Source organism: Rhinatrema bivittatum, chromosome 5, assembly GCF_901001135.1.
Source record: "Rhinatrema bivittatum chromosome 5, aRhiBiv1.1, whole genome shotgun sequence".
Classification (NCBI taxonomy): domain Eukaryota; kingdom Metazoa; phylum Chordata; class Amphibia; order Gymnophiona; family Rhinatrematidae; genus Rhinatrema; species Rhinatrema bivittatum.
The window spans coordinates 380,913,703-380,941,477 of NC_042619.1; the positions used below are offsets into that span (position 1 = coordinate 380,913,703).

Sequence of the window (27,775 nt, forward strand, 5' to 3'; positions counted from 1 at the left end):
CTGAGCGCGGGCAATTGGGCTTGTATCCATTTTATTCCCTTTCATGCCGATTTCACACCTTGCTATTGTGCGTGCATATTTTACGGGTATATTGTGCGTGAAACCCCACACACACACACAGAGACGGAGGTTTGAGCATGCTACCATTTAAGTGAACTGAAGGAGAAAAAAAAAAGTGGAGGACAATGCAGCTGTGTAACATGAGCCACCAGCCCAGGAAACACAGAATATGATCTATTTATTGCCATTTATTAATCACTTTACAGACAAACATTATCACCCAAAGCGATAATGCGATGATATACTTGAATGGCATACAAAGTGCACAGCTAATTTAAGCTCAGACGTTTTAATACTATTATCAATTACTTTTATGATGGCAACCCATATCAAAAAGATTTTGCATGCTAGAAAACAGTGCTGCATTGCAGCGGTGCTTGTCAGTTAAGCTATAAGATGTCAAGTCCGTCCTACGTGCGCAAACCTGGCATCGGCAGCGTTTGCAGTATGCATTTGTAGCTTCGCCTGGAACTTTCATGATCCATTCTTTAAATGCAGCTTCTCTCTCCTAAGCTTCACATTAACGCTTCTCGTATTTTGACCATTTACCCATGAAAGGTACACGCAGCTAAAATAATAAATAGGTAGGGTTAAATAAGGACAGCTTAGAGATTGTTTTGAGACTGTCATAAATGTTACACTTATAAGTACTATGATAGTTACATGAATCACAGCAGCTATTACCTGTCAGTTTTCATCCAACACCTCCAAATACTTCCTGTATTTTGAACATTTACTATTTGAGGTACACTCAGCTAAAACAGTAAAACAAAACAAGGAATAGATAGAGTTAAATAAAAGTTTTGAGATGTATTTAAAACTGTCCAAAATTATACACTTCCATTTAAAGAAATGAACCTAGAATTCATGCAGTACATTACTTCAAGAAGATTAATTCAGGCATGTCTTTAATTATGCTTCATTACATCTCTGTTTTACATTAATCTTGTAGTTCAAATCAACACAGAGAAACACTTGCACGTATACTGGCCAATCCCCTCCTTCTGCCCAGCAGATTCTGCTCCTGCTTCAAAATGGTGCTTATAAGGGATTTTTTTTTTTTTTTGCAATGATGCGGCTAAAGAAAGAAGGGTGCAGAATGAAGGAAAAGAAATAGAAGGCACAACCTTGTTCTCACTGGCTTCACGCCTGTATTGATGCTGTGCAGTCACCGTCTGTCCCCTGTTCACGATTGCAGTAGCTTGTGAGGCATGAAGGAAAAGGCACTTCCTGCTTTAAGGTCATATGCCTCGCCCACCTCGCTCCCCTTCCAGCAAGATGCCCAAAAAGATGCACAAGTAAAAAAATAGTAATCCAAAATTCTGCCAAAAAAAATGAAAGTCAATGGTTCTCTGTCCTGGACCTATGTAGTGGGTATTTCCAAATACCCATGAGTGAGGTTGACAAGGAGAAAACCGCATTTATATGTCCACTAGGGTTTTACCAATTTAACCAACTCTCCCAGGGGGTCTCAGGTGCCCCAGCTACGTTTCAGTTTAATGGAGAAGACTGTGGGGGATGTGTATCTATTAGAAATGCTAGTATACTTGGATGACCTGATAGTGTTCGGGAAAACTCTACAGGAGCATGAACAAAGGCTGCTCAGTGTGGTCTAAAATTATCATTGGGCAAATGTAAATTTTGTCAAGCTGAGGTCAAGTATGTTGGGTATATTGTTTCTAAGGAGGAAGTAGCCACAGACCCTGATAAGATAGCTGACCTCGCTACCTGGCCTGGTTCAGCCAGCCTTGTTCACAGTCCCATTTGTTTTCCTGGGGTGAAGAGAGGGAAATCCCACCCACTAACACCTTCTTCCCCAGATGGAAGCACCAGGCGCCAAAAAAGGACTAATTGGTATAGAGAAGCATTATTTTTATCTTTGTTTTATGTTCATTTATTAATAATTTATTAACAATTTCATTTTTTATCATATTTTAGTGTACCTTTTAGATATTTTATTTTGATTTTATAACATGTAAATCGTTGTGATGTATATTATGAACGACAGTATACAAGAATCTTTAAATAAATAAATAGTTTATTTCATGGTGTGTTTCGTCATTGTTTTACTGATATTTAAAAAGGGTAATCTTATAAACTTGGAATATAAAACGTTTTCAACAATAACACCTCAAAGCTGCAAAAGACCCAGTTTCTAGAGGGCGGCTTGACCACATCAGACTTTATAGCAATCCTAGGTTCATGTATGTTAATGCCTTACTGTGCTATTACTACCATAATTCCATTAAATGGACGTTTAAAGATCTGGGCAACGCGTTCCTTCAAAATCTGATTCAGTAGGAGCTCTAAGAGGCGCTAAAGGATCTTAGGGACGGAGGTGACTGTGTATACACAGAGTCACCAAATTCCGGAGCTCATAACCGCACTATTCGTTCAACCCACACCTGACTTTGCCACTTCCGGTCTTCTAGGCGCATGCGCCTACGGAGTCCATCCATACCCTTGCTCCTCCCTGGTAGCTAAGCGGTTTCTGGTGTGTTACTTCCGGCTCTTTGACCATGGTGGCTCCCGGCGCAGGAATGGCTTGGGGATGTTGCTGCCGCATTTCGCTCATGGGCGCCAGGTTCGCCGCAACCGGGCTTGCAGCTCAGTCGCAGCGGCGAGGAGGTAAAGGCAACCAGGTGAGGGATCGAGACAGAGTGAAAGACAGCGCGGACTCCTTTCCGGGGCGCGCGCGCGAGCTGGCGCCGCGCTCTCCTCTCAGCCGACCGCGCGCGCGGGCACAGAAAAGCCTGGGAAGGTGCGAGCTGGTGCCGCGCTCTCCTCTGAGCCGACAGCGCGCGCGTGCACCCACGGAGCCTGGGCCTGCCGGCAGATGCCCATTGGTTGCGGCGACAACGCAGGATCCCATCAGGTGGGAGGGCACCGTGGCGTTCGCTGGCGGCGACGTCATCTGCGCGAGGCAGGCAATGTCGCCGCAGCTCGCGGTTATTGCAGGCAGCTGGGGGTTCTCTGCAGTTGGTGACGTCTTTTATTGTATCGTTCTAATGGAGCTCTCGAGACAACAAAGCAGTCATTGTGATGTTTGAAAAAGGACCCCGTGCGGTCTGGAAAGCTCATGCACTACATCCTCCTTGGATTATGTTAGTCCCACATAACGTATTACAACAATCTGTACTGTTCCTATAACTCAGTCGTTGCAGTCTGCTGTGGTTTCAGGTTGTCCATAGTGGATACTGGAGCGTTTTCTTGCATGCAGCCAGGTTTAGCAACCTGGTTAATTTGCTTGCTTTGGTTCTCCTGGAAACCAGACCTAGTTGAGGATGTTGAGGACCAAAAAATTGTAATATGAGCAAAACTTCTGTCATCCCAGTGTACTTTAAGTGGCCAGACATTGCCTAGTTGAAATTTTACAGTGTAGATTATTAACCTGTAATAGAATCTAAAAACCATATGTTCCACGATAGCGGAAAGATGGCTGATGATTTATGGGAGAGACATGAAAAATAACCAAGGAGCAGAAAACAATGAGAGAGTTCAGTATCCTTCGGCGAAGAGCTCACATTGCAAAACATTATTGGGCAGTATGGGAAACAGAGACTGTCTAGACAGTTTATGGGGTGAAGGGTATAATGAAGTATGTTTTCACATGCTCTCTTTGTGTCTGTTGGAAGAAGAATATATAGGTCTTTCCTAACATTTTGGAAGATAATTTGATAATATTCAGGTGTAGTTTCCCATTCCATTTTCAGTGTAAAGTAGCTAGGTGTTGATGTGTGATTATTTTACTTTAGTGAACTTTGGAATGATAAAGCAATTGTATCATTAAAAAATTTAAAATGATGCAAACAATTCAGGGGTTATATATTACTAAGGTTCATGTATTCTAAAGGGTTTCCCCCATTTTGTATCTGTGGGGGAAAATGCTTAATTCATTAATACGTTATAAGAATAGTTAAGATGAATCGGACCAATGGTCCATCTAGCCCAGCATCCTGTCTCCCAACTGTAGTCTCAGAGTTATTAGTAAAATCCAACAGACCTAAACCAGAGTTCATTTGCTAGATACGTAAGTATGTAGCAACCCAACTCTCAGCCTCTAACATGGAGTGGAAGAGAAGCCTAGTGCTTAGAGCAGCAGGCTATGAACAAGCAACACTAGGATTCAAATCCCATTGCCACTCCTTTATCCTCAGTTTACTTAGGGAATAGCCACTGCTATTAATTGCATCAGTAGCATGGGATCTTCCTAGTGTTTGGTTACTTGCCAGGTATTTGTAGCCAGGATTGGCCACAGTTGGAAACAGGATGCTGGGCTTGATGGACCCTTGGTCTGATCCAGCATGGCAATTTCTTATGTTCTTATGCCTTGGATACAAAATTAGATTGAAAATCCTCTGGGGTTAAGAAAATACCTATAGTACCTGATTGCAGTCAGCTTTGAAGTGCCAAAAAAGCAGAATAATAAAATAAACGCATCTAGAATTCTGTGTTTGTGTTTGATTCTACCCTATGGCAGCAGATTCCACAGTTTAACTTATCTTCGGGCTCAAGAAGTATTTTTTTGCATTTGCTAACTTTGTTTCATTGGATTTTCCCCCCAGTCCTAGTATTTTTTTTTTTTTGACAGGGTAAACAACCTCTTGTTTGTGATTTGTTCTTTTTGGCTTTGATCTTGGCGATCTCTATTGTGTGCCCTCTCAGTCTTCTCTTTTCTAAGCTAAAATGCCGTACCTTTCACAGTCTTTCATCTTGTGAGAGATGTCCACTCTCTTTCATCATCATAACTGTATTTATCCAAAACCTTTCCAAGTTAGCACTCAAAGCGATTTGCAGCATGACACAAATATACCATTCTGGTTGCCCTTCTCTCTATCTTCTCTAGCTCTGCTACATCCTTTTTTGAGGTAGAAATGACCAGAACTGCATGCAGTATTCCAGATGCACCTAAACTCTGTCAAAGGTATGATGATGTCCTTTCTTGTCTATGACTGATTTAGTTACAATGGTCTATGCATATGTTTATTCTCGCCTAGACCTTTGTAACACGCTGTACATTAGCTGGTCACAGAAACTGGTCTTTAGGTTTCACTTTATCCAGAATTCAGTCGCTCATCTCATTTCTAAATATAACTTTAAGGTCCACATTACGCCTAGTCTGATGGATCTTCACTGGCCCCCCCCCCTGCACTCTGCAGAGTTAAAATTCAAGCTGCTGCTGCTTTTTTAAAGGCCTTAAACCATCTGGGGTCGCAGTACCTGACGGTACGCTTGGCAGGATGCATCCCCCATTAGCTCTCTTCACTCCTCTCAGGAGAATTTACTGCAGATTCTATCACTAAAAAGAGAACTTCTTTTTTCATAACCTGCACCTTTTCATTGGAATTAATTTCCCGGCCATTCACATTTATTGACCTTAATGAAAATCTGGCTTTTCGTTTCAGCTTATGGCTGTTTGCCTTTTGGGTTTGGTTACTGTATTGTATCTTGGGTTCCGTACCTAGATGTATGTTTATCACAATTTTTATATTGTCTTTTCTTCTAGCAACCCAAAGTTTATAAAACTGTGTGTGCAGAAAAAAAAAAAATAGCAAGCAGAAACCTGACGTGTTCAAAAATTGATAGAGAAATTAAGATTTTCTATTGCAGAACACTAATGAAAAAATAAAGCAACTTTTATTAGAACATATTCAATGAATTCAAATCAGTGTAGATAAATACAAGATATCAAAATAGCACAATCTTCAATACAAAAATATTTAAATTGACTTCATTTCCTCTTCCTAATGGAGGCCCTGCATTATTCCTGGCTTTTCCCTTGCTTTCTTATTGCTCAGGATCCTCTCTACTTGTCACTAGGTCTTTCCTTACAAATCTTTAAGCCCACTACCTCCGTTGAGAGTCTGTGCCATGCATTCATCACCCTTTCTCTAAAGAGGTCTTTTTATGCTACCCAGCTGTGTGACCTCTTGTTCTAGGACTTCTTTCTGTTGAGGATGCTGGCCTTTTCTGCATTTTAACAGAAAGCGGCGGCTCTGTCGGGTGGGGCTGGGGCATGGCAGCTGGGAGCCATGGCTAGGAGTCGGACGCAGAAGGAAGAGCTGCTGCATTTGGAGGCTGCGTGTTCACGAGAGGCAGGCTGTGGTGGGCAGGGGAAAGAGAATAGGGGTGTGGAAGTTGAGCCAGGGCAGCGATGGGAAGGGTGCCGCCGGCGGAAACGTCGGCCTCGATTTTTTTGTGGCGAAAGGATCATTTCTGTGGCCCCTGATGCAAATTCCACAGCCGTGGCTACAGACTCGCAGCATGGGATTATAGCCTAATCACCATCTGTAATCGGTCGTCCTATCGTTCCTGTAACGAACCCCGGGTGCCAGCTTTTCCGGCTCCTTTCTCCTCACGAAGCACACGTGCTTGCCTTGAACACTGATACTAAATGTTGCAGTGGTGCTAGCCTTAACTCCCTGTCACGCTGAGAGTTTAGTTTGCTTCTGGGTTTCTGATGCCATTTTTGTACGCTTTGAGGGCCAGCAAGTACCCGGCTACGTTGGAATGGCCGTTGGCACCCATCGCCACAACAGAGGACAAGCCTGTTGGTGTTTTGGACTGCTGGTTGCTTTTGGTCATTGTTGACTGGCACATTTTTGCATAGCTGAGTGACATCATAGTTTTGCATTCCTGAATCGCTTTTCATGGTTTGAGATACAAATTTGGTCCCTTTAATTATCCAAACCCTTTTTATTTTTGTGTTTTGTTTTTAAATTAAGCTATTAGGATTAGATGGTGCAGCTTTATTTCCATTATGCCCTGTTCTCCTATAAACTTGCTATGTTTCCAACTGAAATCAAGCATTTTGCTCTGTTGCAAGTGCCACTTCTTTCATGAAAAACATCCAGCCCTAATGATAGGCTTGGTGAAATAAAACTGACTGCGTAGGAGGGGAGGTTCGGTTACATTCATGCTATTGACGTATCTTAGAAATGGAAAGAAAAATGAGAGAAGCATGCCATAGTTAAGTTGTAGTTGGGTACTTATTTGGTTTTGTTTTGAAGTTGCTTGATCTCTTACCCTTATGTATGTGCAGTAAACTATAACCGGAGACCTATCAGCTCTTCCCCTGTGATGCACAGCATCGTATCCTCAGGTACTGTGTACTCAGATGCAAGTGTATGCAGTGCGTTCTTTTCCCCTCCTCCCTGCTGGCTTTTTTTCTTTTTGTTTAAAATTACAACTAGAAGTTCCAGAGTTACAAGCATTTTTAATTCTATTGAAATGATTTTTCCAGGCCATCAGAAAACCTGTGGTTCAACGTAGCCAAACCTCAGAGCTGAACATGTTGAAGTGCTTCCTCTGGGCCGAGCACGAAATTTCAGGTCCAGCTGCTGTAGCCAGGCCACAGACTTAGGCTCTCTAGACTTGCACATCTTCATGTCACTGGATGTCTCCTGGTCCAGATCACAGTGCCACTGGTCACCGGGAAGGCGCAGGTACGCCTCGTGTGAGCAGGAAGAGATTCGCCGTGCTGGTTTCGCTTTCCGGCACACAGGGCATATCTATGTAAAAGTGGAGATCTCTGGCATCCTGGTGTAGCAGAAAACTCTGAATCCCATCCTGTAAAGCTCCACTTTCTTTCTGTCCATAATTTCTATGCTTTTCGCCTGCATCCCCTCCGTAGCTTATCTGTCTCTGGTCTCTGTGCTCTTCCTTCCTTCTCTGCATTGAATCTCTGGCTTTTCTTTTCTGTAGTGGTGCAGCATCACAGATCCTCCTCCCAGTCACCCTCTCCTCTTTTGCACATTCATGCTGTCCTGGGGTCTCTTTGCGCGCTCTCTTCACACAAGTGCACCTTCTCTCTCTTTGTTCATGTGTACACGGTTGTTCTTGGGGTGCTGAGATCTAGAAATTTTGTCTCTTGCATGTATACTCTATGGTTGACGTTATCTTTACAAAAACATTTTTGCATTTACTCTTTAGCACTGATGCTCATCTAAGGACATAAGAAATGCCATATTGGGTTAGATCAAAGGTCCATCAAGCCCAGCATCCTGTCTCCAACAGTGGTCAATCCAGGTCACAAGTACCTGGCAAGTACCCAAACATTAAATAGATCTCAAGCCTCTATTGCTTATTAATTGCCATCATAGCAGTTTATGGATTTATCCTCTAGGAACCTATCCAAACCTTATTTAAACCCAGTTACATTAAATGCTGTCACCGCATCCTCTGGCAATGAATTCCAGAGTTTAACTATGCACTCTTTAGTTAAATTAATTGGTGATGGTGTTGGGCCAGTTTTCCATGGACAGATGTCCTTATTTAAACACCCCAGAAAACAGAGTTTATACCCTTGTTGGTGTTCTCAGTAGAGAAACCAGTGATTGAGTGACAAGGATCCATGATGAGTTTGAAACGCATTGCTAGGAAGCAGTGTGGGGAAGTTGGAAGGCTTCAAAATCTATCAATCTGATGCCTTTCACATGCATTCCCTTCACTGTAAAAGTCTAATAAAACCATACTTGGGTTTCTTTTTTTTAAAGAAATGCCTGGATTATCCACTGTTGGAGACAGGATGCTGGGCTTGATGGACCCTTGGTCTGACCCAGAATGTCATGTTCTTATGCTGGTTTAGGAAATACCTAGCAGAAGGATTCCAAACCTTTTTGCGAACATGGACCCCTTTTCAACCTCCAAAATGTTTGCTAACTCCCACATGCGTCCCTTTCATTTTTTTACCTGCAGCTATATGTCGTATATAGAAAAGTTATTAAAGTAAAAAAAAAATAATTGTATGCAGACCAGGTTCATTCATAATGAACAAGCAGATTGTGATAAATTGCAGGAAGACCTTGTGAGACTGGAAAATTGGGCATCCAAATGGCAGATGAAATTTAATGTGGATAAGTGCAAGGTGATGCATATAGGGAAAAATAACCCATGCTATAATTACACAATGTTGGGTTCCATATTAGGTGCTACAACCCAAGAAAGAGATCTAGGTGTCATAGTGGATAACACATTGAAATCGTCGGTTCAGTGTGCTGCGGCAGTCAAAAAAGCAAACAGAATGTTGGGAATTATTAGAAAAGGAATGATGAATAAAACGGAAAATGTCATAATGCCTCTGTATCGCTCCATGGTGAGACCGCACCTTGAATACTGTGTACAATTCTGGTTGCCGCATCTCAAAAAAGATATAATTGCGATGGAGAAGGTACAGAGAAGGGCGACCAAAATGATAAGGGGAATGGAACAACTCCCCTATGAGGAAAGACTAAAGAGGATAGGACTTTTCAGCTTGGAGAAGAGACGGCTGAGGGGGGATATGATAGAGGTGTTTAAAATCATGAGAGGTCTAGAACGGGTAGATGTGAATCGGTTATTTACTCTTTCGGGTAGTAGAAAGACTAGGGGACACTCCATGAAGTTAGCATGGGGCACATTTAAAACTAATCAGAGAAAGTTCTTTTTTACTCAACGCACAATTAAACTCTGGAATTTGTTGCCAGAGGACGTGGTTAGTGCAGTTAGTATAGCTGTGTTTAAAAAAGGATTGGATAAGTTCTTGGAGGAGAAGTCCATTACCTGCTATTAAGTTCACTTAGAGAATAGCCACTGCCATTAGCAATGGTTACATGGAATAGACTTAGTTTTTGGGTAATTGCCAGGTTCTTATGGCCTGGATTGGCCACTGTTGGAAACAGGATGCTGGGCTTGATGGACCCTTGGTCTGACCCAGTATGGCATTTTCTTATGTTCTTATATAAAACATTAAATAGCGCTAACTGATATAAATGGAATACATATAATTGCAAAACACAGCAGTAAATGTGCAAGAATGTACTTATATTCAATAACTTAATGTAGTGAAACTGCAGGCAGCCAGACAGCTGGATGTGGAGCAACTGGGGACGGAGAGAGACTGGCAGGGTGGAAGAGGGACAGTGGTGGAAATGGATTGATAGAGAGACTGACCAGGTGGTGGAGAGAAAGAGACTGAAAGAGGGAGAGTGGGGATGGATTATGGAGAGGAGAGAGACTTGGTTGGGTTGGACTGTGGAGCAGAGACAGAGAGAGAAAGACTGATGGGGATGTTTGCTTGTTGAGGCGGTTACTACCCCGAACCAATTAGGCCTGATACTTCACTTAGATGCAGCTCCAGCAGTACATCAATGGCGGGGGGGGCGGGAAGGGAATTAGAACCAAAAAGTTACCAATAAGGGCCCTGACCTCCGTGGTTGGAGTAACAGATAAGTATGAGAAAAATAAGTATGAAAGCTTGTTGGGCAGACTGGATGGGCCATTTGGTCTTCTGCTGTCATTTCTATGTTTAAATTTCCCAACACCAATAAAATATTTCAACACATCAAATAATAGCCCAGCAATTAAAACTGATAAGGATTAAAACGTTCCCCACCCTCCATACCTGGGAACTTTTGATTTCCAGTTGCCCTGAGATTGTTGTGGATTAGGAAGGGGGCACACAGGCTTTTTCCTCTCACTCATGTACTCATTACGCAAGCTCAAACAATGCTCCCTCTCATACACATGTGCTCTCACAGACACACACAATGCTCTCCCTCTCTGTCATTCACACATGCTCTCTCTCACAGACCCGCATGCTCTCACACCCTCATTCGGGCCTTTATTTTCCGCAGTCTGCAGGGATTCCATGGCCGCCTCCTGTCTCATGCTGCCACCTTGGTTGGGATGCGATGGTGGCGGCCCCCGCAGCATTTATCAGCCGCCGGCAGGACGGGCGTGCCGGTGGCCTATCGAGCCTCGTTCCATCTTCAGCTGCCGGCGGGATGACCGCACCGGTGGCCTTGTTGCCGCCTCCTGTCGTCTTTGGCGGGGGGTGCGCCAGCGCCTTATTGAGCCTCCTCTTTCGCAGCGCGGGCTTTCTTCTCTGCACGCTTCCCGGGGACCCCCCACCCTCCCCCTGCTGTGATCTGCTGGACCCCAAGTTGGGAACCCCGCTGTCCTAGAGAAATCTGACTGTTGGCATGGAGGACTTGCATCACGCTTTTGGGGGGTGAGGGGGGAGATTGGCCGCCCTCTAATACGAACCTCCTGTTACACAGGGCGTCGGCGCTATGTAGCCGGATATCTTTTAAAAATATCTGGTTAAGTTTTAAGTAGCATGTTATCTGGCCACACAAGGCCGGAAATACCCAGACAACTCAACCTCTCCCCGGAATGAGTTTAGCCAGAATAAGGGCTGAATATAGCCGGGGTGAACCATTTACCTATTACGTTATCACTCTAAATAAACGGCTTTGGAATATGGACCTCGGTATCTAAAAATTGTGATTGCAAGCCACAAATAACCCTAAAAGGACATGGATCCAAAGAGCAAAAGGAAGATTTAAGCCGTGACATTACCCTGGCTGCTTGAGTTGTTGGAACATATCAGAAATGTTCCCAGCATGGGGGTCAGTCAACAGGAGGCAAAACTTAAGGAATCTGGAGGCAGTCATCTCCTAATGAATGGTCCCCCCTCTGTATTGAGGATCCAAAAGGTTTGCTACCAGATGAACTGTTCCTTACTTAAGCATCTGTTTTGCTGCTGCTTTTTGGACACAAGGCAAAAACTCATTTAGAATTTCATTCTGTTGTCTGAATGTCTCTGCAATATTTATCAAGTTTCTTGATAGCCATTGAAATTGATAGGAGCAAACTGAATGCTTCTCGAACCCAGAAGTCGGCGTCAACAAGAATGTACTTCCAAATGTTCGCAGGAATAATCTGGGATGCCGTGTCATCCGTTTGAAACACACTGCTAACAGTTCTTTTTTTTTTTTTATGTGCAAGGAAAGGATATAAACACTTTGTAATTAAGCACCCCATCTAGTTTCTCCTGGCACCAGTCCTGCAGTTTCTTTCCCCTGCCTCTTTCTGTAATTTCTTCAAAGTCCGATGGGCGACATGATTGTTGAATGCTTTCCCAGTTGCTTTGCGGATCGCCAAAATTTGGCTTCGTCGTATTCACAACTTGCACTGTCCTTTGCCAGAAGATTCAACCCTTGAGCAAGACATCCGAATACCATTAAATGAGAATACTTTGCCTTTAATATTTGCCATGCAGTTTTCACATTGCCCGCATTATCAGTTGCAAGGGCTTGAACCCTGGAGGGATCCACATGTTCAGTCTCTTCACTTAGTAACTGGGCTACATTTTTATCTGTACGAGAAGAAGATCTGGTAGCAATTGCTTCAGGTGTTCAGTAAAGGATTTCCTTGTATTTCGGTCCACCATCTGTCATCAGTCTGTGTTTCTGCTTGATCAGTCCTATAATAAACATTGTTTGAACTCTGCCATGCCATGTTGAGATTACTAACAGAATATTTTAGACTTTTCACCATAGCAGAAGCAGGTAAGATGCTCGAGGCTCAGCAGGACTGAGGTACAATGCTCACTGAACAGCCAGGTTCTTGTGGCCATCCCCCCATGCCAAGATGGCGCCATTCATCCATTGCTCCTACCATGTGACAGGGGCCGACCAATGGCACCGGTAGCCCCTGTGACATAGTAAGGGCAAAGGCTATCAGCGCCATTTTGAATACCGACGGCCGACGTGCAGGAAATCGCTCCTGGACCCCTGCTGGACCACCAAGGACTTTTGGCAAGTTTTGGGGGGGTCAGGAGGGTGGGGGGGTTATAGTTAATTAAATTTAAATGGTTGGTATGGGGGGGGTTTCAACAAAGAGAACGATAAAAGCTTTGTGATCTGGGGAGTGGCCAGAAATGGCCCTCCCCAGACCTGAAAATGAAATGGGGACAAAAAAAAAACGTTATGCCTTCCCCTAATTTCCTCCATAAGACGCACAGATGCCCGGGAACAGAGCCGGTTTAGCACACCGTTTTTGTTTTTTTTAAACTTTCCTGCTCTAAATCCTAGGTGCGTCTTATGGAGGGAAAAATACGGTACTTTCTTTGTTGGGGGCTCTTTTGGGGTAAGGTTCCTTTAACCAGCTGAATTAAAAAAAAAAAACAAAAAAAAAACAACAAGTTGCAGCAGAGAGAGAGGAGAAGCAGGAGCAGTGATGGGAGGCACTGAGCTCCCTGTAATTCCTGTCCTCAGTATGGGCTTTAAAGAGGCTGGGAAAGTGTAGCTCTTCCGGGAGAGTATAAAGCAACAGAGCTCAGTGAATTGTGGATATATATATATATATATATTTTTTAAGCTGTACGGTGCTTGTATTATGGCCGCATCCGTGGAATGTGGGACGTTGGAATTGTGGGAATAGAAACGCCAAGATTCTGACCTCTGGCTTTTTCCGTTCATGCGTTGGTGGTGAAGGGAAGTTCAGGGGAGCCCCCTTCCTTGCTGGTGAGAGCAGGTGGTCAGTGGCAAAAAAAAAACAAAACAAAAAACCGGCTGTTGGATGTAGTGCTGTCGGTGGGGGTGGGAGAGATTAGTATGGTGGGAATGGCAGCCATTTTACCCTCCTCTGCTGCGGTGCATGGAGAATCTGCGGAGGCCTTGGTGATGCCCCGGTTTTGGCCTCGGTTCACGGGGGGTGGGAGGAGGTTGCAGCCGTATACTGTTGAGAAGGCAGGAGGAGGATCTGCTTATGGGAGCTCATTAGAGCTGGTTGCTTCTGAGCCTTTTTCCCTTTAATTTATGGTCCTTGTGCATAAGGCCTGTTTTGATTAAAAAGGGTTCTGGGTCTGGTGGCACTACCTTTTAGAGGATTCCCTCAGACGGTTCTGGACTCCTCAGTAGGCCTAACACAGTGGTTTGAGCCAGGTGTTCAGTTTGACTTGGAGACTGTGGTCTCAGTAGAAGATTTCCGATGAATCCTTTAGAGAGGATTCTAGGGGATAGTAATTTAGATAAGGATTCTCTGGCCCTAGCAGAGCTGTGGATTAAGGAAAAGAAACCGAGCCAGAGCAGGAAGAGCAAGATCCCATTTTGGAACAACTTAAGAAGTCCAATTAAGGCCTTTCTGTTTCGTAGGACAGTGTAGGCATTAGTTTTTGCAGAATGGGACCTGCTAGAGGCTGGTTTGAAAGTTGGCAGGGCCATGGCAAAGCTGTACCTCCTCCCTGAAGAATCTTTGCAGTTTTTGAAGATGCCCCAGGTGGATGCTGGGGGTTTTTGTTTGTTTTTTTTTAATCCACTTTTTGGCACTTCATTCGGATACTGTAGGTATTTCCCTATCTCCACAGGGCTTATAATCTAATTTTTGTACCTGAGGCAACAGAGGGTAAAGTGACTTGTCCAAGGTCACAAGGAGCGACAGTGGGATTTGAACCCTGGTTTCCCTGGGTCATAGCCCTCTGCTCTAACCACTCCTCCATAAAAGCAACTTTCCCTTGAAGGGCAAATTACCCAGCTGCAACTTGGACCACTTGTGATCACAAAAAAGGTGACAATTCCCAAGTAGGGCTGTGTAGCTCTTAAGGATGCCCAGGATCACAAGATGGAGATACATCTTAAGTGGATCTTTGAGGTGTTGGCCCTGGCTCTTAGGATAGTGGTGTATAGTAGTCTTATGATGTGAACGTTCTTGTGCTGGGTTCAGCGGGTTCTTTTGGCTGGCTCAGAGGAGGGTCTTTCAGATGAGGAGGCAGAGCAACTGGAAGTTGCTATGGCCTTCAATGCTGTTGTCTTATATGATTTGTTACAGACTATGGCCAGAAATTTGATTTTGGCTAGGCTTCTCCTTTGACTGTGTAATTGGGAGCTGGATGTTTGGTCCAAGCTGCAGCTGGGTAATTTGCCTTTCAAGGGAAAGTTGCTTTTTGGTGAAGATCTGATGAAATTGGTCAAGCACCTTGGGGAGTCGAAGCCCCATACATTACCTGAGGAAATACTTGAGGCAACTCCATAAGTCTTTCCCTAGTAAGCCATAGTTTTGTGAAGCGAGATGGGACCAGCCAAGAAAGAGTTCTTCCCAAAGGCAGTATAAGGAAGATCCCAGTTATTTTGAGGATGTTGACAGGGTACAAGAGATGGCTTGGGCTCCATTTCAGGAGGACTTAAGAGCTTTCAATGAAGGTCAGTTTGTCCATTCTTCGTTTATTCAGATGGTTGCTTGGCATGGTTTACAAAGAGTGGACCAAAATAACAATGGATCAATGGGCCGTATCCATGATAAATGAAGGTTCTGCCTTAGATTTTGCATGCCTAGTGCTTGATGTGTTTCTGGTTTCCACATGTGCCTCTCCCGTAAAGAGAAAAGCAATAGGATACATCCTGAATAGTCTTCTCCAGTTGGCGGTGGTGGTTCCGGTGCCGTATGGAGAAAAGGTTCTGGTTCGTTATTCCATTCATTTTGTGGTCCCAAAGAAGAAAAGCATGTTTCATTCCATTTTGGATTTGATAAAGGTGAATGCGTTTTGGTGGGTGCTGCATTTTCATATAGAAACTCTGAGATCCGTCATTGTGGCGGTAAGGAAGGGAGTGTTTCTGGCATCATTGGATCTCTCGGAGGCATACCTGCACATTCCTGTTTGTAGAGATCATCAGAAATTTCTCAGGTGTCTGGTACTGGGGCAGCACTTCCTTTTGGCTTAGCAACAGCTCCTAGCACCTTCTCCAAGATAACGGTGGTGGTCACAGCAGTCGTTTTGGAAGGAAGGGATCTTGCTTAATCTGTACCTGGATGATTGTTTGCCTTGGGAAAGTCCTGGGAGCATTGGCAGCACTCGGTGAACAGAGTGGTCCTCCTATTGCAGAGTCTAGGTTGGATAGTCATCTTTGCCAAGAATAAGTGGTATCTCTTGCAGGTGTTGGAATATCTCTGCACTTGGTTGGAGACAGGAGAAGGAATGATTTTTCTGTCAGTGGAATGACGGTTAAAACTGCAGGCCCAGGTTCATCAGTTGTTGTGGATGAAAATGCCCAGGGCCTGCGATTATCTTTACATTTTGGGTTCAGTGGAAGCCACATTAGATCTTGTTCCTTGTGCATCACCTCATATGAGGCTGTTTGTAGAAGGCTCTGCTCTCACATTGGAGTCTTCAGATGCAGAATTGCACGATCAAATTGCTCCTTCTGAGGGAGGCCAGTCTCAGTCTGTACTGGTAGCTTTCAATGGTCAATTTATCCAAGCGTATGTTATTGGAGATTCTGGATTAGATAATGGCAACAAATGCCAGTCTGAGGGGCTGGAGAGCTGTGTTAGGGGTAGGTGGCTCAGGGTCATTGGACTGTGTTGGAGGCTGGTCCATCAGTCGTGTGAAGATGAGGATAATCAGGAGAGTGTTGCTGTCCTTTCAGCCTCTGGTAAGGGACATGGCTGACAGGGAGTCATTGGACAATGTGATGGCAGTAGTGTACGTAAACAAAGAGGCACCAAAAGTATAGTATAAGGACATGGGCCTATTGCTCTGATGGGCGGAATTATATTTGAAGGCCTTTTTGTCCTCACATCACCACGGTTGAGAACGTGCAAGTGGAATTTTTGAGCAGGCACTGACTGGATCCTGGGGTGGGAGAGGTCTTCATTTTCATTAGATTCAGGTGGAGTATCGCGGTTGGGGAGTCCTTTTTGAGACTGAGGCGTGATTGTCGCAGCCTAGCAGGCAAACTCACTAGGCCTATGCAGTCAGTAGGTGGACACTCTCGACACCTGGGTCTGGGTTTCACCTTTACCAATCCATTTTCCCCACAGGTTGAGCCCTTGGGTTTGGGGGCCAGCAGGTCTTAGGCAAGGTTCCAATGAGCGAATGAAGTCCAGGTACAGGCAAAGGGCAGGAACAGGTGAAGTCCTCCCATATAGCCGCTCCTTAGCAAGTTTTTTAGGCTATCCACCATGAATATGCCTCCATTGTGGCTATCCTGAGAATCAGAACGGCTGGGGGGGAGGGGGGTGGTTCCTGAGGTTCAAGTTAAGAACAGCTAATTTAGAGGAGGGGGTCTTTGAACGCCCTGTCCTTGAGGGCCCCCAAAAAAGCGTGCACTTCATGCCGATAAATTCTGCAAATGAACCTTGACCTTACAACAGAGATATGCAGATATGTCTGCTGAATATTTATTTCTGATATGTAGAAAAGCAAATGGGGGGGGGGGGGCCCCTGAGGGCCACATTTGAGAATGACTGACTGAGTTGGCGTCAAGGAAGGTGGCTGGAGTACAGTTAGTTCCATGCGCAGTAAATGTTGACTTGTGTCATTTATAACATCACCTGTAAAGAAAGTAGAAAGTGACTTAATTTGGATCTGTAGGAATAGGAAATAAAATGCAGGCCAGGGAGGATCCTTTTTGATGCTGCTTCTGCAGGTAAAGCTGCCCAAGGAAGCAGGCATTTGCCCTGATATGTAGGTAAACGTGTATGCATAGGGCCTGCATGAGTAGAGATGTTACTGGGTCGGGGTTGGGAAGGGGGTTGAAACTATTCTAAAGAACAAAATTACTGATCATATAGATAGGCGTGGTTTAGTAGGACAAAGCCAACATGGATTTAGCCAAGGGAAGTCTTCCCTCACCAATCTGCTACAAAATGTTTTTTGAAGGCATGAATAAAGGTGCACCAGTTGATGAGGAGTTTCAGACAAAGTACCTTGAGAGACTCTTGAGGAAATTTAAAAAAAAAGTCATGGGATAGGAAGCAATGTTCTGCTGTGGTTTGAGAACAAACAGCGTCATTCATCAAATCATGTTAGGGCATTATCGCAGTCGTTAGGGCCCTAATGCCCGCGATAATACCATAACATCCTCAATAAAAAAAAAAACAAACCAAAAAAACACATCGTGAGATGCATTTGCAACTTTTTTAAATGCAGTCAAAGGAGGAGTTTGGGTGGGATTTATGAAAATGAGGTGTGTTTAATGTTGTGTGTGAGAGCGCCCGAATCGGGATTTGCGATGGTGGTGAGAGAGAGCGCCTCTGGGGAGGCCCACATATATGTCAACTATTTATACCACTGTAGGAAGGCCAGCTAGTAACTCGAGGTGAGGATTTGGTGATGGTCTAGGGCTTCGGGGGCAGTTTTACATGCATTATTATCACAGGTATGAACAGCACAGTGCACATCAAGCCAGGTCGCGAGTACATTGTACAAATCTCATCTTTGTGGTCCTTTCCTCACTCCAAATCACATCAAATCTTCTCTGATGTGCGCTGTGCTGTTTACCTCTGATAATGCATGTAAAACTGACCCTAGACCACCACCAAATCCTCACCACGAGTTACTAGCTGACCTTCCTAAGTGGTATAAATAGTTGACTTATAGGAGAGCCTTATAGTTACTCTCCCTCTCGATGTGAAAATACCGCAGAATCAGTAAAATAGCGCGCGTTGCGGTATCTCAGATTTCCATAACCTTGCCCCTTTTTTTTATCGTGGGCGCTATTCGTTCAAAATTTATAACAAAAGGATGAATCTAGGTCTTAGAAAAGAGAGTAGGGCTAAATTTTCTCAATGAAGAAAGGTGAATAGTGGAGTACCCCAGGGATCTATACTAGGACCACTGCTTTTTAACATATTCATAAATGCCCTAGATAGGGGAATGACGAATGGGGTGATCACATTTTACTGATGATACAAACTTATTCAAAGTTGCTGAATCACAAGAGGATTGTGAGAAATTGAAAGAGAGCCTTGTGAAACTGGGAAACCGGGCATCCAAATGGCAGATGACATTTAACGTGCAAAGTGATGCACATAGGGAAGAGCAACCCAAATTATAGGTACACACAATGCAAGGTTCCATATTGGGAGTCACCACCCAGGAAGGAGGATCTAGGTGTCATTGTCGAAATCCTCTGCTCAGTGTGCAGCAGCAGCAGCCAAGAAAGCAAACAGAATGCTAGGGATTATTAGGAAAGCAAAGGAGAATAAAACAGAATATCACAATGCCTCTGTATCGCTCCATGGTGCGACCTCATATTGCGTGCAGTTCTGGTCACCACATCTCAAAAAAGATAGAACGGAATTAGAAAAGGTACAGAGAAGGGTGACCAAAATGATAAAAGTGATGGAATAATTCCTCCTATGAGGCAAGGCTAAAAAGGTTAGGGCTCTTCAGTTTGGAGAAGAGATGGCTGAGGGGGGGAGATATGATAGAGGTCTATAAAATAGTGAGTGGAGTGGAACAGGTAAACCCGAATCTGTTTACTCTTTCCCTGGGATAAGCAGCGTGGAATTGACCTTTTGGGATCCTGCCAGGTACTTGTGACCTGCTCTGGCCATTGTTGGAAACAGGAAACTGGGCTTGATGAAGCTTTGTTCTGACCCAGTGTGGCAAATCCTTAGATTGTCATGCACTTAACCCGCATACTTTTGCATTTTCAAAAGCACGTGTGTGTGTTTTTTTCCTAACCTCCCCTCCCCTTCGAGGCACACATACCAGCAGGTATAAAGGTGTATGGGTAGTTTTGGTGGGATAATTTTCAAAGGCACGGTACATGTGTACTGTCCCTTTGGAAAAAATAGTGTGAAATCTGTGGATAAATGATTTGAAATGTGTGTGGACTGTGACAAAATTTTCCCCCAAAGTGCAGTAATAAAAAAAAAAAAAAAACCATGTATTTATGTAGATACAGTTTGAAGAGTTGTGTGTGTGTGTTCACTCGTGCATAGGGAGAATATAAACATATGTTTTTAACATACCATAGGGTGTAACTGGTACAGTTTTTAGGGAAACACCTGGAAATAAATCTACTTTCATAAGACTCCTGCCCGCTGTGAAGAAATTTAATGGACGTCCTTATTAAAAACAGAATTAAATTGCCCCAGCTCAGCAAGCAAGTACTCTAGTACCTGCTACGCTTTGTGCCATGGAGGTGGGGCAATATGGCATAGGGGGAAAACCCAATTCTGAGCCCATTGACTAGGTCAGGTCCAGCCTGGTGCAGAACTACTCGTCGCAGCTTGTGGTGTGGTGGGGCAGAGAGAGAGAGACCCATTACGTGAGGCTGTCGCTGGCCGTGTTTTACTTGTAAAGGGATTATCTCCTGCTATACATGGAGAGCTAAGCTCCTCCTCCATCACACAGGCAACCTGCAACGTAAAATACCGGAGGCTGTTATTCGGCGCATCTTCTGCAAATGCCCTCCGCAGTAGCAATCTGCCCACCGCGCTCACAGGGAATAGTTTTGTGTGATGAGAATAGCGTGCTTAGCGGCTGGGTTTATAATCCGTGCATAAATACACGATTGGTGTGAATTAATCTTAGCCCGGAGTTCACATTAAGGGGAAAAAAAAAAGCATGAGCTCCGGCTTGATTTTCTGCACGCTGCCTTTTGGTTTCTTAATATCGAAGGTGTCTGAGGGTGGGGGGGAGGCTTGTCGCCGAGTTTGCCCTTCTCTTAGGAGAGTGCCAACGTGTCTTGCGTAAATCTGTGGCCTTGCCACAAAACTCCTCGGGTTCCTGAGATGAATTTAAAAAAAAAAAAATCTTCAGATGTTCGTTTAGAAAAGGCCGGTTTCTGTCTCTGGACTAGGTTTTCAGGACAAGCTAAACTTCTGTGTTTGACTCTCCGCAGTGCCTTTCTTTCCTGACCAGCCTGATTATAACATGCGCATTTGATAAAGCGTGCCAGGAGCTTGCCTTCTAATTACAGAGCAGAACTTGCACAGAAACACAATGTGATTAAAATACAACCTATTTTTTTTTTCTTTCTTTGTCTGTTATTGGCCTAGGTTTTAAGACTAATATGCACCAGCGCAGCAGCAGCAGCAGCAGCACAGAGGAAGAACGTGGCAGCCTCAGGACCTGAGAAGTACACAGAGGCTTTTATTAAAAAGCAGATTGAAGAGTTCAACATAGGAAAGCGACATTTAGCCAACATGATGGGAAAAGATCCAGAAACCTTTACCCAGGAGGATGTCGACGTAAGTACGGGTTGCTCTGTCGCAGAAGCGATTTACTCGGCGGCTTCGGAGTTTGAAAGCGTTCTGCTTCAGCGTGAGCACCCCCTCAGCAGGTCCGAATTTTAATCAAACTGTCGGAAGAGGGCAGAACGCCGCCACGCAATTGAAAACGCATTCGTCTAGCCGGGGGAGGGGGGCTGCTCGCTCTGGGTGGTGTTGGCGAGGTCAGGCGGCCCGGTACGGTGTTGCCTGTCTCCTAACCCCGGGTGCGGTCACTTTGGTTTTCTCTGCTCCGATCAGAGGCCACAAGACGTGCCGCCGAGGTCCCCGTGCCGCCGGGTGAACTTTTTTTATATGTTTAATCTAAGCTGCTGTGTAGCACGGGAGGCTTTTCGCTCCCCAAGGCAGGAGATAATGCAAAATAAATAAATATAGACGTTTCTGGTGATGGCTCACCTTTTTCTTAAAAGATTTTCTGGCTGGTGGTATATGTGCAGTACACGTTTTTGGCTACGTGGTGTTTCCTTTTATATTACACACTTTAGTCTAGGAACATAAACATTCAAGCTTGTTCCAGGGAGGTGGGGAGGGTTAAAGGGGCGGGGGGATATTCATAAAACTTATATTTGGATTTCACGGCTTTATAATTTTAAGATATTGATTAATAAAACGCATCAATAGGGCATCTCACTTCCAGGCGTGTCCTAAGAGAAAACTGCCAAAACATCTGCATGCTTGCTGGTAGAATGCTAATTGCTTGAGAAAATATTATGCTAATTCTTTGTTGGCGAGCATTAGGGTGACATCCTCCAGCGGCGCTGATGCGGAGTGTTTCCTGCAAAGCGTTTCTGAGCATGCACAGCACTTCCCATGCAGGCTTCCTCGGTCCTTTTTGGTACACTCTCCTGATTTCAGTCTTATTCACTGTTTCTGAAAATGTGTCTGCTGCGTGACTTGGGAGAAATCCAGCAGTGGCTAACAAAAACTGGATCAACTATCTGGGACTTGCTAGGTGCTTCCTAGAGATCTGGATAGGCCACTGTTGGAGGCAGGATGCATGGCACTTCTTATGTTATATTCGGTGGTAGCTAAGGCTTCCCCATTTAATTTGGAGGTGAAAGGTAAGTCTAGGTCAGTCCCTTTTTTTGGCTTCCTTTACTTCCTCAAACTAGCGGCAGTGCCATTCATCAGCTTCTCCAGGATATGCAATAGGGGATGTGCAAAGAAAGAAGATGTGAAATATCATCATATACAGGAGACTTCCAGATTCAACAAGGTCCAGTTAACACATCAGTTTGTGGTTGCTGAATCCACTCTAGGACTCCTTCCTCAGTACCCCTGGGACACGAGTCCCAAGACCTTGAATCTTTTTGGAAGCAGGTTCTTCCAGAATGCTCTGCTCAGCTCCCGCATAGCTGCTTAGAAGATCTATGCTTGGGGCAGACAGCTCTAGTCCTAGAGTGCTGCAAGCGGGTCAGGATTAAGGGTTAAGGATCCACAAGAAAGGTGCATGAGATGCATTTCCCTGCCAATTGTAGCATGAACATTTCTTCCTGTGGTGCCTCTATGGGATTATGCAATAAATAGAATTTTGAAAGAGTAACAATTTTAAAGCAACACAAAATTAAAAAAAAATGTAATGGATGAAGAGGATCTTGATAGTATTATAGTACCATTTTGAAGACACATATAAATTAAAAAAAAAAAATAGAGAGGACTTTAATCTAATTTATGTTTGACAGGTGATTATACACAGTGTGTGAATCTGTTGGATAATTTCAGTTGTAAGCCCGATTCCACATAAATGCATATTCTTTAAAAAAAAAAAAAAAAGGTTTCTGAGGCTGCTTAGCTGGTGTTTGGCTTGTTTTGACGATTATTATTCATTTTTCTTTTTTTTCCTGTAAGTATTCTTGAACATTTTCTCCCATTGATTCCCAAGATAGCAGCAGACTGTCATGGGGGCAGCTATTTCTCCGGTTTCCTTTTGGCAGTATTAGCTTGAACTTAAAAAAAAAAAATCAGATTTTAAAAAAAGGGACTGAATTCCCAGTTCTGTACTGTATAGCCTCTGTTCCCCTTGGCCTCTTCTTGTAAATGCTCAAGGGTCGTTATGAGTTGATTGACAGTTTTATTGGTTTATTATACAAGGGAAAGCCCTAGCATTGAACATTTAAAATGTATTAAATACCTTTTTGGAGTGATTTAGAATAGCGATTCTCAATTGGTGTGTCGCCAGGCTCCGGCAGGTGTGTTGCAGCTCCCGGTGTTCCACTGACCCGGTTGTTCTTCCCTTCTCCCCAAGGGCAGATTGGCCTATCTGAGGATCGGTCAACCCCTGGTGGGCCGATGCCGTTGTTTGCGGAGGGACCCTGCGTGCTGACACCAGAGACCAGGCTGGCGGCAGCCGAAGAGCAGAGTGACGCCGCGTGCTGCCGCCGGAGGTCAGGCCAGCAGCGGCCGAAGAGCAGAGGGGGGATCATTTTGAAACGGGCCCAGGTAGATTTTGAATCGAGTACAAGCATAAGTTACCCCAGTTTTCAAAGGGAGCGTACACACCTGCTTTCCACTTGAAAATGATCTCCCCAAAGCTACCAGCATATACGTACACCTGAGTTGTGTGCTGATTTCCCACGGCGGGGATTTTAAGTGCATACCTCTGAAAAGGTCGATTTTTTTTTTTTTTAAAGCATTGCTTGCGCAAAAAATGCCCTCATCTGCGTGTACGTGGACCGCGCGTGACAGCACGGATTTTAAAGGCCATAATTTACATGCGTGTATACTTAGGCATGGACCAAACTGAGAGGAAGGAGGCGGGGGCCCAACTGTTACAAGCCTATGGCCCAGAGGCCGCCGCGCGCGTCGACTTGTCATCCGAGTAATTTTACCGCTGCTCCCGATGAGAGAGTCTCTAGATCTCGCCCTTGAGGGCGCACAGGACAGAGGGAGGGGTCCGGGTCAAGCTGGGGGCGTGCAGGATGATGAACCAGAAGGGGGGGGGGGGGGGTGTCTGGAAGACCTTGGTATTGAGTGGGCCAACTGGTGGACCAATGGGGAAAACTAGGAATGTCCCTCGCGCAAGCATGTTTTACAATCCACTTTCATATGCGCATTAAAGCCGGCGAAGTAGATTTGCTCAGGAGCATGCTTAGTAGCGGTAGGCGTATTTTAAATCATACGCGTCCGAGTGCACGCGTGATCTAAAACTCCAGCGTATCCCCGCTCGCCCGCCGAGTATGGGCGCCCGCGTGCTCGTTTTGAAATGAGCTTGTTAAGCATGTTGAGTGCAGACCCCTCTCCGGTTCTGCCCCACAGGGATGGCTCTGCTCGAAACTTGCATGCGTGCCGGCTGTATGCGTCTCGGTATACCTGCCTATCGGGCGCGGGCAGTTTGTAACAGGCCCTTTATGCACGTAAAAGCACTATTTTAACCACGGAAGTGCCTTTGAAAAATATCCACTAATTGCATGTGAATACTCGTCCTGTTAGTTCCTTCTTCACGTAATAACGGCCATGAGGTAACTGCACACCCTTCTCTCTCCATGGATGCACGTGATTATTTCTGGGCTGTCATTGCTCCGTCGCTAGCACGGTCAATTGTGCCCCGCTTCTCTCTTCCCAACCTTTTATAAGCCTAATCTCTTCTTGGGGGGGGGGGGGGGGGCTGCAGAGTATTGTTCTTTCTGGAAATTGGCAAGCATATACCTTTGCCTGGCTTAAAGGATTCGGCTGCTGGACTCCCGTACCCGGGAACTGCGATTTGCCTCCCCAGCCCTGGGAAACGGGATTCGGGAAGGGAATCTGGATCTCCCGTCCAGCAGCGTACGATCTGTGGGGGCCATGTCTCTTGGGCAGAGAGATTTTCACATCATGGGACCCCCTATTCATTAGACTTGTCTCAGACCCGAAGCGGAATAGGTGTGTGTGTGTTTATGTATTTGGATTTCCTTAATGAGTTCGTCCTCTTCGTTTTCAGCATACTTTTATGTATGCATATTTTGTACCTTTACAGAGCCATTGCGATGCCTGAACATAAGGAAAGCATGCTCTTAAATGTGCACCGTTGGTGGGAAGAGAGAATTGTCTAAAGGTCACAGGACAGTGTTTGTAAGAGGTTTAGTTTTGGTGCATGTACACTCGTGCATCAGCAGGCCCTGAAAATCACAGTTCCAAAGGTGTTTTTTCTGCACGGCTGACGACGTCTTCTAAAAATATTTGAAGCTTTTTAGGAACTTTAGACTGAAGGGGCAACCAGCTGGCCTTGCTCTTAAAATGATGATAATAAATGCAGTTGATGAGCGCTTTATATCTACATTCTCTCATTGCTTTGTTTCAGATATATGCATCTTTCTAGAGTGTCCTCGTTCCTTTTATTTTTTTATTGTATCAAGCTGGCAGAAAAGTCTTAGCTGGTGCATTTGAGAACTAGGTACAAGTGGAGACAACGGTAATTAGAGGGGTATCTTAAGCCTCATATGCCATGGCCAAAAACGTAAACTGTGTGTACCATCAACATTTCAGGAAAACCAGCCAGAAAATTGATATGTAACACTGCAGAAGTCTTTCCAATTGCTTTTTAATTGTTATCCTAGATCTGGGGCTTGAAAGCAGGGCATTTCATTCACTTCTGCATGGCTGTTCTGTATGAAATTTCTCTAATTGATTTGCTTTGCCCATTCCCTTTGATGTATCATTTTTCACAATATTTCATAATTTGTGCTCATTTTTAATGAACAGAGTCGTTAGGACAGGCATATCTAAGTGCAACTGACAGCTAACATTAGGTGCCAGATGCAGTTTATAAAGTGATGTAGAACTGCAGAGAACAGTTTAAATAAATCAGCACCTGTACATTAGTCTCACTTGCTGGTAATTTATAAGTGAATCAGTAGAGATGACATTTTAGGTAAGTCATTGATCAAGTTTAACAGCTGCATACTCACTGCCCAGCTGGGACAGCTAATTAATAGAGATAGCAGTCCTGACCCAGTACGTTTCCCTGGCTGAGTCTATAATCTCGCTCTTATTTTATGGTTCCAGCTTCATTTACAGACGAAATAGGGCACCTTTTGGTTTTAGGAGGCTGTCGACGCAATGCTGATGTATCATGAAGCCCAGCATTTATTTGTACCTGGTGTTACTGATTGAAAAAAAAAAAAATCACTTTTTTTGCCTCACGAACCCATTTTCATGGCTGTATTTTATTTCCATTGACAACCGGATCATGTGCCTGACTACTATGCAAAGCAGTTTTTCTTTTTGTCAAGAATTATTGGTGACAGATTTACGAGGTCTTTTTTTTAATCCCCTCATTCCTTCTTGGAGGGAAATGGAGACAGGCAGGTCTATGAAGACTTCATGACCAACGGACAAGCATGTTTTCTAAGTAATGTCTTAATATTAGGCACTTTTCAAGACATTTTTCACTCATGTAGGATCTTGCAGTTGAATAGCTGTTGGAAGCTTGTTCTCCATAGATTCATGACTTCAGACAGGTTTACTGAAATGGATCTCCCTTCGTCTTTAATATTTTACTGTGCCCCAGCTAGTTTTCACCTATGTGCGATGTTCATCTCAACCGTCTGAGGTTTTACTTCCTCTTCCTCAACTTATGGACTCCTGGAGTTTAGTCAGAGTATCCATCAGTGATTTTTGAGCTATAGCCATTCAGGTTTACATTGAATTAGTTTAATTTATATACCGCATTATACATTTTCCAGTTTAACCGAAGTGGTGTAAAATTGATGAAAATTGTTATCCAACATCACATGAAAACATTAAATCAGATGCGAAACATATGTAGAGACCCCCTCCCCCCCCCCCCCCCCCCTTGGGATCTCCATTAGTTGAGACTAGTTAAAAGACCTAGGGTAGAGGCGTTTAGCATACTGGCTAGTGACCGCAGTGGTATATTCCTGCCTTTTAAATACAAACAGGGTGATAGATCTGTGTGGCATGTTTCGTTGGCAATTGGAGGAGAAAGAGAGCCGTTACTACCGTGACAGTTATTACGATAAGAGACTTCCTGGGCAGACTGGATGGACCATTTGCTCTTTTTCTGCCATCATTACTAGGTTGTGTTTTGGTTGGTTCCCCTATTCTTGGTGGGCTAGGCCTGACATCCCTGGCTGTACTGGATAGGAAGGACCACAACCTGACCAACGAAGTCCAAGACATTTTGGACTTTACGTTTTGGAGTGTTTCTAGATCTCCTAATCCTGGCTCGGGGAAGAAAATCCCTTGCCCTGGAAAGGATAGGCTGAGAGAAGACCTGTCTATTCTGTGTTGCATACCCAGTGGTTGGACAGTGGTGATTTGTACGGAGTGAATCTGAGTATTTTTGTGAAGGTTTTTGCTGTTTTGTTTTGGAGGAAGCATTTGTCACCCTGCCCTGGAGTGGGGAGAGAAAGAAGTGTCCTTAATGCTGAGTATTGGAGCTTTCGGTCCAAAAGATTCCCACTTTATCTAGAAAGGAGAAACGAGGATAAATAGATTTTTATCTGGAGACCCCCTACTGGAGTCTCTGCCCTGGGTAGGAAAAAGAAAACGGAGGAGATCTGGAGAACATCTAGACTTCAGGTATTTATGGAAAGGAAGTGCTGCCACAGATAGGAACCCCCTTCCCCCAATCCTGGGATGCCAATTATTCCATGTCCTGGAGGATAGGATATCTCAGAACCCAAATGATAGGTTTGGGGAAAACTGATTTAGGACATGGACGTAACAGAACCAAGTGTGTTTGGTGCCAAATGATTATTATTGACAATCCGCAGCAGTAAAGTTTAAGTTGGAGCACCTGTCTTGCCTGTCCCACCTGGTTATTTGGCATCTACATCCACCCATGCTGCATTTGCTGGGGCCATCACTCAGAAGAGATTTTTCTCCCTATATCTCGGACTCTGGAGGTATATCCTCTGCCCCTCCCTACACCTAATTAAAACCATGCCCTGGGGCAAGGATTTAGCCCCAGGACTGAATATGACCCCTGCCT

The 27,775-nt window shown here is 44.4% G+C and overlaps 1 protein-coding gene and 1 long non-coding RNA gene across 4 annotated transcripts in view; one reads left to right on the forward strand and one right to left on the reverse strand.

The window, feature by feature from the left end:
- Positions 1-247: 247 nt before the first annotated feature.
- LOC115093125 lies at positions 248-2,391 on the reverse strand. Its single transcript, XR_003857176.1, has 3 exons — positions 1,188-2,391; positions 745-815; positions 248-628 (listed from the first exon to the last, which is right to left on the reverse strand). It is a non-coding gene; the product is annotated as an uncharacterized LOC115093125 (long non-coding RNA).
- Positions 2,392-2,458: 67 nt separating this feature from the next.
- The window catches only part of MRPS9 (mitochondrial ribosomal protein S9), an 81,025-nt gene continuing 55,708 nt past the window's right edge, over positions 2,459-27,775 (forward strand). For 2 of the 3 annotated variants that reach the window (XM_029604843.1, XM_029604845.1), the window contains exons 1-2: positions 2,459-2,702; positions 20,614-20,805. In XM_029604843.1, the coding sequence (XP_029460703.1) occupies positions 2,580-2,702; positions 20,614-20,805 (315 nt within the window). In that variant the 5' untranslated portion in view covers positions 2,459-2,579. Of the gene's footprint in view, positions 2,703-2,797; positions 2,936-20,613; positions 20,806-27,775 lie in introns of those variants that run through there. The other variant, XM_029604844.1, reaches the window with a different exon arrangement.